Source organism: Gambusia affinis, linkage group LG16 (assembly GCF_019740435.1).
Source record: "Gambusia affinis linkage group LG16, SWU_Gaff_1.0, whole genome shotgun sequence".
NCBI lineage: Eukaryota > Metazoa > Chordata > Actinopteri > Cyprinodontiformes > Poeciliidae > Gambusia > Gambusia affinis.
In genome coordinates this window covers 2,012,883-2,028,496 of record NC_057883.1, presented here as the reverse complement: position 1 = coordinate 2,028,496, position 15,614 = coordinate 2,012,883, and the positions used below count along the sequence as shown (strand labels likewise).

General features: G+C 42.3%; 2 protein-coding genes across 4 annotated transcripts in view; one reads left to right on the top strand and one right to left on the bottom strand.

The window, feature by feature from the left end:
• hectd1 (HECT domain containing 1) overlaps nt 1–12,290 on the bottom strand; it is a 32,157-nt gene extending 19,867 nt beyond the window's left edge. For 2 of the 3 annotated variants that reach the window (XM_044142674.1, XM_044142675.1), the window contains exons 1-15: nt 12,048–12,289; nt 9,040–9,191; nt 8,596–8,745; nt 8,267–8,501; nt 6,057–6,284; nt 5,705–5,986; nt 5,348–5,618; nt 4,364–4,440; nt 4,179–4,277; nt 3,973–4,087; nt 3,567–3,741; nt 3,206–3,344; nt 1,387–1,557; nt 715–937; nt 372–635 (exon numbers count right to left, since the gene is read on the bottom strand). In XM_044142674.1, coding sequence (XP_043998609.1) covers nt 372–635; nt 715–937; nt 1,387–1,557; nt 3,206–3,344; nt 3,567–3,741; nt 3,973–4,087; nt 4,179–4,277; nt 4,364–4,440; nt 5,348–5,618; nt 5,705–5,986; nt 6,057–6,284; nt 8,267–8,501; nt 8,596–8,735 — 2,419 coding nt within the window. In that variant the 5' untranslated portion in view covers nt 8,736–8,745; nt 9,040–9,191; nt 12,048–12,289. Of the gene's footprint in view, nt 1–371; nt 636–714; nt 938–1,386; nt 1,558–3,205; nt 3,345–3,566; nt 3,742–3,972; nt 4,088–4,178; nt 4,278–4,363; nt 4,441–5,347; nt 5,619–5,704; nt 5,987–6,056; nt 6,285–8,266; nt 8,502–8,595; nt 8,746–9,039; nt 9,192–12,047 lie in introns of all 3 variants that reach the window. The other variant, XM_044142676.1, reaches the window with a different exon arrangement.
• Nucleotides 12,291–14,627: 2,337 nt separating this feature from the next.
• On the top strand, nt 14,628–15,614 carry hikeshi (heat shock protein nuclear import factor hikeshi). The gene has a single exon (XM_044142679.1). The coding sequence runs from the start codon at nt 14,746–14,748 to the stop codon at nt 15,337–15,339; it is 594 nt and encodes a 197-aa protein (XP_043998614.1). The 5' UTR covers nt 14,628–14,745; the 3' UTR covers nt 15,340–15,614.

Genomic DNA, 15,614 nt, shown 5'->3' with positions numbered 1-15,614 from the left:
GGGCTTCTCACAGTGTGGGGCGTGCACCCTCTGGGGGGCGGCAGACCTCTTTAGAGGGGGCGCCACACCTCTTTAGAGGGGGCGCCACATGAAGAACACAACTGCTGACATGTAGCTGACTTCACCAACGCGTTCATTCATCCAGCCACCTGGGGGCGCTGATAGAAAAGTGATGGCTGTGCATGGCTGGAGTGAACTCGAAGCTAACTAGACGTGGCGTTACCAGATTCACTGGTGAGCTGCTTGACATTCAAATTGTTTGGATCAATTTGTTGAGTTCAGGGCAGGATTGGGAGATTTTGTCATCAATAAAGCTGCTACTTCTGAACATTAAGATTTGTTGACATTTTGAATCGCAGACCAAGACCCACCCAGTGACGTCTCTGCAGTGAATGAATGTTTGGTTCCTCTGTTGGACTCGAACACGAAGCCCGGTAGGTCCTCCTTCAAGATGGTGGCCTGCTGTCCATCAGAGTTATGGATGGCGATCTCTCCATCTTTTAGGCAGGTCAGGGACCAGTTCCCAACCGTCAGCTTTGTGGGGCCGACGACGGACAGGATGGGCTGACTGGCTGTTACGGGTTTCACCTGGCTCCTCGCCCGCTGCAGCTTCTCCAGGAACTCGCTGCGAGACTCTGCAGGATGAGGGAGGCAAGTGATTAAAAAAAAGCCCATATTGAGCGACTGAGTGGCATGAAAGCAGATCCAACATACCTGAGCTGTCAGAACCCCCCTCCGGACTCCCACTAGAGTACATGGTGGCAAGTTTCCCGTCCAAGATGAATCGGAACCAGCCATTGGAACCATTAGAGAGCTCCAGGGCAGCAGCATCCGACCATATGTAGAGACAGTCTCTGCCTCGAATGATTGACCAGTCCCTCCAGTGGTACGGCTTCCCCTGCTGGACTTCCTTAGCGTCTTCCTGAACCTCGTCCTCCTGCAGGGAAAACTCACACAGTTAACTAATTCAAATAGTGTACAGGGCTTCCCCCAGTATATCATAAGCCTGGCAGGCCTCCAGGCTTCGCTTGCCCCCCCCACCAGGCTAAGTGTTGTTTATTTATTTTAAAGAGGTTTTTGATACACCAGTAACAGCTGCGTTTCTACTGACCATATAGTTGTGCGATTTGCTGTTTCTAAAATAAATTTCCTTGGAAACAGACTAATTTCAGACAATAAAAATAGTTTTAACACAAAAATCGTACTAATGCCCCTGCCACCGGGATTAGCAGGTTTTCTGCAGGAAACCCACCAGCTGGTATATTATTAACCAGATCTCAAGACACTGACATTTGCGAAGCATTCAAGGATCAATTATTTCAAAAATAAACAAAGGGGGTGGGAGTGATGTTTCAACTGGATGGCAGCATTGATTTCTGGGTCTACCTTCTCAGGCTTCGTTTCGTCTTCATTCTCATCATCAGATGCAGGTCCAGCCAGAGTGGACACCTTGTTGATGACCCCCAGTCGAGCAAGTTGGTCGAGAAAAACATCTCCACCTTTATCCACAAGATCCCTGATGATCTGCAGAGCCAGGAGGTGGCCGTCGTCGTCGTCCTGACAAACACCAAACAGGTCAGTCCAGAAACATTACATGAGCGTCTAATAAGATTGCATTTCACATGTCTGGGAGTTCCGCACGCTACATATTATACATAAAGGTGTAGAAAAAAAAAAAAACACGTTCTCCCATTTAGATCAAGCATAAATACATATGTCCATATCAGACAATGTCCAATTAATATTAAGGGACAGTGAAATAACTGAACCCATCAAATATAGACTTCCTAACAGATGAACCGACTGCAGTCTTCTTGGATGTTTTTTTTTTTTAAATGAGTCTTAACATGTAAACACATTTATTGCTTTAATTCCTGCTTACATCAAATCTTGACTGAGTGTTTGTTTGCAATACTAAGTGCTCATTTTTCTCTCTGCCTTTGTAAGCAATAGCCAGGAATCTGAGCCGTTTGTTAGCTTCTTGATTATTGCTCAAATTCAGTAGCTTGCCTAAAAAAAAAAAGTGTGTTCTGCAAGACTTAGAAACTTAAATTCAATGGGTAGCGCGATGAGGGGGTGTGGAGTGTTATGCATTTTCCAGGCACATGGAGCCGTTCTAAAGCACAATAAAGTAACTGTTACCTTCAGTTGTTATAAAAATGCTGGATATATAAAATCTAACTTAAAGGAAATTTCACTTTGCAATTTAACAGCTTGTAATTGGGTCTCCGTCTCTTTAAGAAGCTGCTGCTTTTTCTGACACTCCTAGTTCAGCACATCCTCACAACAATGCTCCTCATTATGCCATTTACAGCCATTTTTAGGGGACTGAGAAGTAGTTCGTATGATGAGCGCAGCAGACTCAACCATCAGGTGGTTTCCAATTTCTGGTCTGGAGGAGCTGATTGGGGAAGGCATGAAGAGGGCTGCTTTGTGAAGCTCAGCTAGAGCTCTGCAGCTCTGAGGAGTTCATTGGAAATAGGAAGCAGCTTGTGAGAGCAAGTGTTTAGGCCCCCATGAATGGTTGCCACGGAGAGTCAAGGATATTTTTAAATGTGTCTGAAGAAAAAATAAAATCAAAGACACACTGCAGGTATTTATAACATGGTGTAAAGCTAAAAATTTTTACATAATACCCCATTTAAGAATTTTTAAAGCCATTTAAAAACTCAAATATTCAAACAAGACTTCCATGAGTGAAAGGAAATCCCAGGGAATGTTAGCCTAAACAATGACCTAATGTCTAATCAATATGAAGCATTAGATGGCATAAGAATATTTGGAATTTAATTCACAAAGACAACAACTAAAATCCACTTTAAACGTCTGCAGCTTAGAGTTCCTTCTCAGAAAAAGGCTTGTAATACATTAACATTAATTTCCATTCTAGTTGATTAAAGGACACTACATTGCTTATGGTCAATATAGTGCACCATTCTTCATGTCGGATATCCCATGAAGATATATTAATGATATATTAATTTATATCATAATAAATTAATGATATAAATATTTATAAATAATTTAGCAGCTCTACAGCTTAGATGAACTTTGTTTTGTCTGTGCATCATTCAGAAAAACAATAAGATTTGACATTTATTCATTTGCTGCTCTGTTTTCTGCAGCCTGAGTTCAGCAGCTTAAGGTGAGTGTCTGCTGTTTAAGAGGGCTGAGCCCCGGTAATCCCTGCTCTCCTGTAGCTTACCTCCTGGTCGAGGACAGTGGCAGTGATCTCCACCAGGACTGTGGGCAGGTTGTGTCCCGTCTCGCTCTCACACACCTCCCTCAGCAGAACTTCACTGCTGTAGTGAACCATCTTTCGGATCAGAGCCAGACTTGCTTTCCTAAAACCACACAAAAAAAGATATTAATTTTGGCCAGTTGGAAGCTCTTTCACATGAGTTTGATTGTGGAAAAATAAAGATACAACCCACTTTAGTTCTGATCCAAGTTGAAGTTTACTTTAATTTTGCATGGTCAGCAACAACTACCAGAACTATGTTTAGTTATTTAACTTAAGGTTACAAAAATCAGTGGATGGACAGTGGAAGTGTGGATGAGTTTACCTAATAGAAGGCAGCATGGTTTGCTGAAAGGTTTGTGCAAAAACAGGCAGAAGTCTCTTAAGGTAGTAGGGAGCCATTTCTGGATCTCCTTTGGGTTCAGTGCTCTCCTCTTCCTCCTTACTTGCATCCTTCTTCCTCTTGTCATCAGCCTTGTTCATCGGACACATCCAGTCCCCTGGAAGAGAAACATCTAAGAGTCAGCTAACATGTCCCAATCTGGATTATATTTCTCAGAAAATTATCTACTTCAATCACACACACATTAAGTTTTTCAAGGGGTGGCATTTTGTAGTTTCCAGGCACATTGTGCCATTTTACAACACAATGAAGTCTATCTGTTACCTCCACTTGTTATAAAAATGCCATAGATATTTCATCTAGAAGCTGGTTGATGGGTTGAACTTACCAGGTGACTGCAGTATAGCCACCACTTCACTGTGTCCCCTCTCTCTGGCTTTGTCCAGGGGGGTCTTTCCATCCTCATCCCTCAGGTCTGGGTTGGCTCCGTGACGCAGCAAAGTCTGACCGGAAACAAACCCACAGGATCACACCGAGACACCTAAACGCTTCAGTCTCACTGACATGGTTTCTTTTCACTGTGCCTCAGTTTACCTTGGCTACTTGTGGCCGTCCGAAGCACGCAGCATAGTGTAACGAGGATGACCTTTGACCTCTGTTGACGTCAGCACCCCTCTCACATAAAAACTCCACCTGGAACGACAAGCACAGAGCTGCTCAGCATGTTTGCAAAAACCGTGTCTGATGGAAACCCTTAGCTTGTATTTGTGGTTCTTTACCATTTCCTGTGTGCCGAAAGCTGAAGCCCAGTTGAGGAGCGTCTGTCCAACATCGTCCATGAAGTTGACCTCAAAAGCTGAGAGAGAGCAAATTATTTCATTATAACTGGTCAAATGTGGCTGCAGAACCAAGTCCACAGGTCTTTGAAAAAAGGTAAAGCCCTTTTTTGTAGGCTTTACACTTCTATATTCTCTGAAATTTCTAAATTTAGTCAATTGTTGAAATAACTGTCAACTAATCTAGTTGAATTATTTAAAGAAAAGCTCTTAAAAAGGCCATTTGCTGAAAGAAAACAGACCACTAATTAAACCAAAACTGTACATCAGAAACACATTTTTCACATTTAAGTAAAATATAAAATATAAAAACATAATTAAAACAAGCTCCTCTGCCTTCTCCCTGTGGTCTTACTGCCATCTGTAGAAATACACTCAGCCAGACACAACCAATCAGAGACAGGAGGGGGGTTTTAGTGCTGTCAATCAACCACGTGTCCCTGCTGCTCGTCCCCTCCCCCTTCCTCTGTGTTGCGCTGGTTCACCACAACAGTCTGCCAGGAACGCTAAGGCTAGTTAGCATGACCATCAAAGATGAGGGATAAACTGTTTTCCTCTAACAGTTAAGTTGTTTCTCCACTATTTCCACAACTACAGCAAAATGGCAGCACGTCTACCAACTTGATTGACACCACTGAGACCCTCCTCCTGGCTCTGATTGGTTATTTCTGACCAAGCGTTGCATTTCTGCAGATGGCTATAGAAGCACTAGCAGGAGGTGGAGGAGCTCCGTCTTTTCACAGATTAGCTGTCTCATGTTATACTGTAACAACATAGTGACCATTTTAACAAATACAGAAAGAAGAAAAAAACAAACATTTTTACAACAGTTAAATAGTGCACCTTTAATGCCAGAATCTTAGTGGTTAGTAGCCTGGTAATCAACCTGGATAATGAACAGTTTATGCAACATGAAATCAGGCTCACCTCCCGTATCGATGGCATCGATCAGAGCGTCAGTGTCCTTGCTGCGGATACAGTCGATGAGCTGTCGGTGGGATCGTTCTCCAGAGCTGTCCAGACGTCGCAGTCCAGGGATCCGGCCCGCTGATCCTGCTGTGGACTTTGGCAACGCCTTCCGTCCCTCAAACAGGAGCACCAGCAGGAGATCCACCAGCCGCATGGTATCGAGCACACACCTCTCATCTCCTCCCAGCGCAGACTCCATTGAGTCAGGCAGAGCCGACCGCAGTAAGTCCTGAACACGGGTTGGAGATTAGCATGCACACACACAAACCTGTTCTCCTCCTCTATACAAGCAGGAGAGAAATAGTGTGGACCTACATGTGTGACCAGCGGAGAGCCTCTACATAGTGTGGACAGCAGGCTGACGATGGTCGACACTTGGTTGCTCAGTTTGGAATCGGCGGCCGAGGGGGTTGCGCCTGTGGACGGCCGACCTGATTTACAGGATGAGGAAGAGCCCGACACGGTGCCACCTGCGGCCGCCATACGGGACAGCAGCTCCTCCGTCAAGCCATGTTTAGCTAAAGGAGCCGGGTCCACTCCTCTTCGAGTGAACCGATCAGCCAGCGAGGCGAAGCAGCGCAGAGCGCCATCTGAAACCTGCAGGAAACACCAAGTTCAAGATTATACCACCCAAAACCTTACCTAGAGGTTTCATTAGTGTAGTGACCTGGTGGTCCTCGTGTTTGAGGAGGCTGGACAAGGACTCAACGCAAGTCTCCAGAGAGGAGTCTTGAGGCTCCATCTTGCTGCACAGGCGGGACACCACAGCCATGGCGGAGTGGAGGGTGTCCTTGTGGACCAGGTGGCCGCTGTCTCTGATGAAGCTGAGAACACAGTTCAGACCGCCGGCCTCAAAGACAGCGCCAGACTCTCTGGTACAGATCAACTCCAACACCTGCACACAGGTACATGGGTTCAAAGACATGGACGTCAAACAGTTTGTCAGGAAACAACTTACAGCCGACTTCTCACAACTGAAGAATAGAAACCCTCACTTAGGCATTTTTTAACTTGAACGTTCTCCATGATTCCACCCAGAGTGGGATGCAACCCACAGAGGAGGGCACTGCTTCCTCAGGCTTAAAACGCCCATTAGCACTATACAGGTCCTGTTGTAAAATGTAACCTGTATTAACCAACTAGTGTTTGATGTAACCTTAGTGGAACAGATCTAGGTGGCATTAAAGTCTTTGCAGCACTTCTGGATCTCTGTAAAGGTTTCCAGAAATGTTTTAAGTGCATTTTTTTCACTATGTAGATTAAACATAGAGGTTAACAACATACAAACGCCCCCTTCAAATATAGAAAATTTCTTTCTTTCTGTAATAAAAGGAAATATAACCACCAAATTCATATCCTATATTTATAAAATATTGCAAGCGGAAGTAATAACAGATACAAAAGATATCAAAGGGAAATGGGAACTGGAAATGAATATCATAATTAATGATGAGGATTGGGAAAAAATGTTTAAGGAAGGTCATAGAATATCAAATAGTCCAATGTTAAGAGAATTTGAATGGAAAATCAAAATGAGATTTTTCAGGACTCCTCTTCTTATATCTAGATTTAACCACACCTCTGAAAATGTTGGAGAGGTTGTGGACTAATTGGAGACTTCACTCATATATTTTGGGACTGTCCAAAATTATCAACATATTGGAAAGGAATACAAAAGGAAATTAACAACTGTCTGGGCATTACAATCCCCCTAGAACCATCCTTTATAATACTAGGTATTTTCCAGAATAAAATCCATGATCACAGTAAGATTTACATTTTAAAGATCTTACTTGTCCTCGCAAAGAAGATGATTACGGTCTCATGGCTGAAGCCTCAGCCCCCAACGATTTCCCAATGGAAGAATAGAGTGAGGGAGGTTTACCATATGGAACAAATTACGGCAAAACTTCAGATGAAAAGTGACATCTTTATAGAAAAATGGTCCTCAATTCAAGCATTCATTTCAAACCCAACAGATGGAAATTACGATTAATGAATGTGAGATTCCTCTGTATTTTCATTTTTTTATTTTTTATTTTATTTTTATTTATTTATTTTCTTTTCTCATTTATTTATTTTTATCTTTTTTTCTTGTCTTTTCTTTAAGACCCTGGACAAACAAAACCTTTTTTTAAAAAAAGATAACGTGTATTTCTACATGTAACCTGTAAGACGTGTGAGATGTGACATGCACTGGAAAATCTGAATAAAAAAGTAAAAAAAAAACATAGAGGTTAACACTCTGCTTGTGAAATGTACTGTTTTTTTTTTTTCATGCAAGACATTTTAAGACCCTAATTTTAAATATGTGAACTTTTCAAGGATGAGCTTTCTGAGTAGATTCGCTTCCCCAGATGAAATCTTACTGACCACAACTGGGATGCACTTTGACAAGAAATGTACAGTCACTTTTGAAAACATGTCACTCCAGGAATGCCATGATGGCTAATTGCTAATCTTTGAAGTAGGCTGAAAAACTTATAACAGTATAAGTGTTTTATATCAGTCGATATCAATAATGATTCATTTTTAATTTCAAATGTCTGAAATACTGGAGACGTATAAAGTTTTCTCTCCACGCCGTTGGTTTTTATTTTTAGGCAGTCTCACAACTGCCTAAAAATAAGGCAGCACAATGTACCCAACAGGTTGTTGCTAGGTAACCAAATAATGAGTAAGTTAGTTGATGCCGCTAGCCATGAGAAGTTAAGCAGCTAAAACCTTTTCTCTGTCCATGTCTCCCAGAATGCTGTTCAGTTCTGGGTCAGAGTTCAGTAAATATTCTATATATTGAATATTCTATCAGACTGATATTGATCACATGTTTATTGTCGCCCAGCCCTACTTAAAAGCCGCATCTCTGTGGCGTCCTACCTTCACACACTGCTCCGCCAGGTCTCTGCTGGTCCTGTTGTTGAGTTCGACCACCACCAGGCGGTTACATAGAGCCTTGATGGCTCCATCCACGCCCACGATCCTTCGGGTACACTCTGCCGACACGTCCAGGTAGTAGGTGATGGCGCGGGCCGTCACCTCCAGCACGTTGTCTGGCGCGCTCTCGTCCAGGAAGATCTTACAGAGTGCTGGTAGGAACGTCCGAGGAGGACAGCTGGTGGACGGAGAGGCAGAGGGGACGCTCTGAGCCACCAGCTCAAACACACCGGGTGGAATGCAAACGTCTGGGTTTTAACGACGAGGCTTACGTCTCGAAGCAGCGGTCCACGTTGTCTGACATCAGCAGCAGCATGCACAGCTGTTCCAGGGCGATGAGCTGCATGTCCCGCTCATCGCCCTGACCCATCTGCAGCCACTCCAGCAAGGTGTCTGGGTCCACATCCGCCATGATGGCTAGCCTGGAGAAAAAGCAACACACAATCTCCTCCATATGAAAAAGTAGGTCGGGTCATTTTTGGTGGTATAATGTTCGACTTTAAAACAGAAATCATCAAAATGTCTTAATGCTGAACTCTAAAGGAATGGAGTTCTTTTTTTTTTTTTTTTAGCCATAGAAGTGTCATTAAACTAGAAATAGAAGTTTTAGAGAAATCAAATTCATTTTAATGTTAGTTTCTTCAACCATGATCTTCCAGATAAAATAAAAAATAAATATTTAAAAAAATAAATAAAATAAAAATCTGAGGTCTCACCTGACTCCCCTTGTTGGCTGCCCTGTCCGGCTCAGTGCCCAATCACAGCTCTCAGGTGTGATTGTTACTCATTCAATCAACTGAATGGAAGGAGACTGGAACATGTGTTTAGGTGCTTCCTTTGTCTAAATGAGCTTTATGGAACAGGTTCTCTGCAAACAGCAACAAGAAGTTAAGAGGCTTAGTGAAGATCTTTTTTTTTAAATGTTTTTCTTCAGATTTCAAGCACGTTTATGCTAACATACTTGTAATTTATTAGTTTAAAGAAGAAATGCACCATTAAAAAAATATGGGTAGACCACCAACGTTTACATTTCCGTTCCCTTCCCACTCGATTTGTTAATATCTATCCAGTTCTTTATTAATTGGACTGATACAAATATACCATGCATCCCTAATTTGTAGAACATCTTCTTACTTTAAACAACACTATAAGCTTACAGTACAGACCAAAGGTTTGGACACACAGTTGAGTCCAAACTTTTGGTCTGTACTGTATATTATGTCTTTCTTCCCAACCCCAGCAAAAAAGTGCAGAAATCGACTAAGTAGAATGCAACAGTTTGTTTCTCCAGTGATTGGACACATTTAGCCATGCCAGGAAGAGAAGCCAGCTAGGAACCAGTAACCAGGGAGTATATAAACAATGGCTTTAGTGACCATATGTGCTGACTGGGCAATGGGAAATGGTAGGAGGATTTAAAAAAAAAAGTTTATTTGTGTGACTGGCCAAAAAATATTTCCAGTCAGAATTTCCGAGCTCCAGGCTGGTCGACTCTACCAGAACCCCACCTTGCATGGGAAATCTGGGAAGTTCCAAGTCAGAGGGCCCTGGACAACCAGAGGTCCCACTTCAATATGGCTACCATGTTGCAAAAGCTGAAGAATACTTCCCCTTCGCTTGTGACAATGAGTGTGTTTTTAATTTGTAACTAGAGCGTGCTCAAGTTGGCAGTGTGACTATTCAGAGATCCGAGTTCAGCTTCAAGGCAAACTGACACTAAATCAACATCAGTAAATCCACAGTTACAGCAAAAAGTTTGATTTAAAAAATAAATAAATAAACTTGAGACCACATTTCTCTGATTTTAGCTTCTCTTCCTTAGCATCCACTCCAAACATAACAGAAAATGAGAGCATTTTGTTCCGTTAGCTTGTTGTGTGTCAGACACCTTGTGAAATTTTCAATTTAATTCGGTAATAGTTTATTCATCCCAAATATCAATGAACTGTCGTAACTCATATCATCTATGCATCTTAAAGTATGGTGCAATGCAGCTAAGTTCTGGAAGTTTCTCTTGTAGCAGTCAGTCTTGCAATAAATGTGAAGAGGCCTCTGACTGAAGACTGTTTACTGTATGACAATTTTATGACCGCCATGATGCACAAACACAGCTTAATTCCAGGCAGCAGATATAACATCTCAGATGTCCTAGATGACACCAACGGTTGTTGTCAAGCTCTTCTAATCCACCTCATTTGCTTTTGCTGCTCCTCTTTAAACCTATGCCTAACCCTGAGACTAAGATTAAAACTTCCCTTTTTGGCAAAGTTCATAGTTGCAGTGGCGTTGCTTTTCCTGAACCATCTCAGTAGTTCTGATCAATTTGCATATAGGACAAATTAATCAGGCTTTTCACAGTCTGTTATGGCTACTCCACCGACTCACTGTAAATATTTCTATTAAATCTATACTTTCTCTCTATTGTTTATTCTCTGCGACAGACTGGCACCTGTCCAGGGTGAACCCCGCCTCTCGCCCGGAACGTTAGCTGGGGATAGGCACCAGCAACCCTCCCGACCCCATTAGGGACGAAGGGTGTTCAGAAAATGGATGGATGGATGGATGGATGGATGGATGTTTATTCTCATAAAAAAATCATGGCAAACCCAGCACCTCTGTGTATGTCTGTATTTCACCCATCAGGCGGCTCCTCACTCTGCTGGAGGCTTTGACCTGCTGCTCTCCACTGTCTTCCTGTCCTTGCTCAGTAGGATCGCATTAAGCAACGCCTTGATGCGATCAGCTGGTTTCTTTACAGACACATCTGTTTACTAGTTGGCATTATGTGATCTACTGCAATCCACCATTAAATATACCTAATTGTCTTGTAGTGGTTGAACTTAACTGCATTGCACATGCGCACCTGGAGAGAAAACTGAACACATTTGTTTTGATATTAGCTTAGTTACCATATAAATAAGATTAATTATCTAACTGAATACAAAGAGGAAAGTTGATTTTAGCTACCATGACTGTAAATTGAAAAAGATTACAGTCAGTAACCCGACAGCGTGATCTTCCCAACTGTATTGTTATTTCTGCTCAAATGAAGCACTACACGGTTAGCACTATGACACACAGCTACTAAGGGCAGTGAGTATCAAGCCAGTTAAACTTAAGTATTTGCCAACCAATTCACCTAAAAATACTTTTTACGTACATTACGTAGCTTCATCTAGGATTTCGAGAGTGACTTTGAACTTATCAAGAGTTAAAAAGACGAACACAGTCACTTTATGCGCATTTAACAGGGAGGCGCAGCCATATTTGACAAAGCTAACGGAGCATAATTACCCTGATTATTTTTTAGGACATATCCAAAAGTTAGCGTTACACATAAATTAATTGTTAACATATCTCATTTGATACATTACTGAAATAAACAGGCCTTCTAAAGACATTTCGTAAACCAATTCCAGAGCTTTCAGTACAGTTACATGTTAGCCAGTGTTATCCGGTTAGCATTCAGAGTAGCACAACGTTGCTAATTTGGATCACGGTATGTCAATTACGGCTTTCATTATTACAGTTGTCCAACATCAATTCCGATAATTATTGGTCACAAAAAGATGTAAGCATGTGTGAGTTTCTCGCCATTAAATTATGCCATCACTGTCCACTCAAATAGGTCAGCAACACCCCACGGCCTAACATTCCACTTACAAGCCGCGGGTCTCGAGTTCCAGGAGAGCTCTGAGGCCGCACCGCAGCAGCGGGCACTCACCATAAGCGACACGGGCCCAAGCTCCTTATCAGCTTTGGGGCGAAGTTTTTCTTCGTCAAAAGAAGCGACACCCAGTCTTGTGAATATCAACCTATTCCACACAGACAATGATATTCGGATCCGTTATAATCACCGATGTCAGGGGTGAAATTAAGAAGCTCCCATCTCTATTCAGCGGGTCACAAAACAGAGTGACAGGGTGCGCTTAGCTGACCCGACTGAACGCAAGAGCCGAGTTAAATCTGTGGCGTTCAGTGTCACGACAGAGCTCGGAAATACCAATTTCTAAATGTCGCCTATCAAATCAATTCTAGTAAAGTTATTGCCTTGGCCACTGTATCTGAAATTATATTGTTAATCCGGGTATCGATGTGGCATGTTTTGGCAAATGGAAAGCTTGCCGTGTTTTTTCCGAGTGGGACAATACCTTGACAGACAGCCTGCAGTCATCGTATGCCTTAATCGCAGAAGGTAAACTGTTCACTTCCTACTGATTTTAAAACACGAAACGACTAAATTTAAACCATATGCTTTAGATCACAAAAAGACAAGTTGGATTTGTATTTTAAAACAATGATCTTTGTTCTGTTCAAAAGTGGGCTGTACTGGTTACGTTTACTTGAGTAACCTTCTGGGGGGAAAAATTACTTATAAGAGACGTTTTACTGAACTGTACTCGTTTTCATTTTAGTAATATTTCTTCTTTTACTTGAGTAGATTGATTTTTCATTCAAAGAAATAGACTTAATAAATCTGAAACTTTAGATGTAACATATGAGCTGTTTATGCAAATTTGAGCATAATTACTCAACATTAACATGTCACTGTTTGCATCTTTATTTTCTATGCAATAAACATCCATCAATCACATTTTATTTGTATAGCACATTTCAGCAGCAAGGCATTTCAAAGTGCTTTACATTATAAAAACCCCCCATAAAGTCATGCAACATAGAATCAACAATCAAAGCATTTCATTAAGTCAAGTGCTATCATTAAGTTCTTAATTGATTATGCTTCAAAAGCAACTCTAAACAGGTGGGTTTTTAGTCTAGATTTAGAGGACCTCAGTGTTTCAGCTGTTTTTCAGTTTTCTGGAAGTTTGTTCCAGATTTGTGGTGCATAGAAGCTGAATGCTGCTTCTCCTGGTTTGGTTCTGGTTGTGGAGATGCAAACCAGTTCAGAATCAGAAGATCTGAGAGGTCTGGAAGGTTGACACAACAGCAGCAGGTCTTTAGTGTTTTCTGGTGCTAAGCTGTTCAGTGATTTACAGACTAGCATCAGTGTTTTAAAGTCTATTCTCTGAGCTGCAGGGAGCCAGTGTAGGGACTTTAGAACTGGTGTGATGTGCTTTTTCTTTCTGGTGTTAGTGAGAACGCAAACAGCAGCGTTCTGGATCAGCAGCAGCTGTCAATTTGATTTGTTAGGCAGACCTGTGAAGACACTGTTGCAGTAATCAAGACAACTAAAGATAAACTCATGGATGAGTTTGTCTAGATCTTGCTGAGACATTAGTCCACCTTCTGCAGATGACAGAAGAACTGTCTATATGTGGCTCTGAAGGTTCAGGTCAAAGTTCATCACTTCTCCCAGGTTTCAGTTCCTGATCGCTGGTTTCAGTTGTAGTAACTGAAGCTGTGCACTGGCTCTAGATCGTTGCTCTTTAGGTCCAGGTAAAGTAAACTGGTATGGCTGCAATAAGGCCATCATTCAGAACGGCTGCACTTTGAGTCAGAATAGATCTGCTAGCAATAGGCAGTCTAAAACACGAGTTAAGAGTTAATCTGTTTGTAATTAGCTTTTTTTTTAACATTCCGAATTGTTTCTGAACTGTTCATGCTGTGTGCTGCTGGAGCCTCTCTCCCCTCCTCCTCCCTCCTGGAGCTCATAGCTTTCGTCAGCAACATTCAGAACTTTCTCCACTAGGTTTAAGACAGGGACGGTCTTGGCAGCAGAAAGAGAAGCTTAAAATAGATATCAATGTTGAAGTGTAGAACATCTATGGATATCTTATATAGCTGCAAAATAAATATTGCAGCTATTTTTTTTTCCTATGACAGATATGTTTATTTTTAGTTGAATTTTACAGCGGTGTTTTAGGACCATTATATATATAAAAAAAGAGTACATTTATACAAAAAAATCAGAAATTTTCTAGAAAAAGCTCAGATTTCTGAGTTTGAAATGTCAGAAAATTAATAGAAAAAAATATACATTTTCTACACAAAACTCAGATTAATCACTGAGTTTTTTCTAGCAAATTTTTTGAAATTTCAAACTCAGAAATCTCCAAGCTTTTCTAGAAAATTTCTGATATTAATCTAAAAAAAATTCAGAGTTTTTCTCATAACAAAATTTCAACTTTTCAAAATTCCTTTTCTGAAATTTTCTTTAAATTCTTAGATTTCTCTCAGTGTTTTTCATCTAAATGTACTCCTCCTCCTTCTGTCTACAACGGGCCTAATACGTCGTCGCAATTTTATGCGAAATATAGAAATTATTTGTGAAAAAAATTGTTCATCACGCGCTCATAGAATTGTTCATCATAGAATTAAACAGAAGGGGGCAGCGATTTTGCGGCGCCTTATCTCTTCTGTCTGATGAGTGTAGAAGAAGAAGAAGAAGCTTCTCGCGTTCTGTTTGTATTCAGTAGCAACAGGGTAGGCTAAGCTAACTGGGTTGGCAGCTGTCGGCAGAGATGTTCGGCTGTTTGGTGGCCGGTAGGTTGGTCCAGACTGACGCGGTACAGGTCGCCTCTGATAAATTCGTCTTTAATTTGGCGGATTTTGAGAATGTGAACCACGTGGTAGTGTTCATGCTGGGGACGGTGCCTTTCCCCGCAGGAATGGGAGGAGCCGTGTACTTTTCCTTCCCGGACCCGAGCAGCGGCGCTCCTGTGTGGCAGTTGCTCGGCTTCATCACCAACGACAAGCCCAGCGCGATCTTCAAGATCTCCGGCCTGAAGGCTGGAGAGGGTGGGGCGCACCCTTTCGGCGTGATGGCCTCCGTGTCACCATCCGTGGCTCAGGTCGGCCTGTCAGTTGAAGCTCTGGATCAGCTGGCTCAGCAGATCCCAGTGTCCAGCGCCGCGGTGTCCACTGTGGACACGTTCATGCAGTTCACCCAGAAAATGCTGGACAGCCTCTACAACTTCGCCTCCTCGTTCGCTCTGTCCCAGGCGCAGATGACGCCGAACCCCACGGAGACGTTCATCCCCTCCAGCTGCATTCTCAGATGGTATGAGAACTTCCAGAGGAGGATGGCGCAGAACCCAAACTTCTGGAAAAGCTGAACTAACAAACCAGAACCCGGTGCAACGCTAAGCCACAGTGCCTATCTGGGAACAATCTTCTGCCGTCAGACCGGACACGCTTCGTGTCCCTCAGTGGACAGTGGATGTCAGGCTCTCTGTGACTGTTTCAGTCTGTGGACGGAAGCCAGAGGAAACTTGGAGTGCCTGACTCTGTCTGAACTGCTTTCATCCCGTCATCATTAACTTGTTCACATTCACTCCACTGATTGACCAACACAAGTTGGTTCCTAAATAAAACTCGATCTGCCCTGAAA

Bases quoted from the DNA above. Each gene is read 5' to 3' on its own strand.
- hikeshi (XM_044142679.1), top strand. From the start codon at position 14,746: ATGTTCGGCTGTTTGGTGGCCGGTAGGTTGGTCCAGACTGACGCGGTA.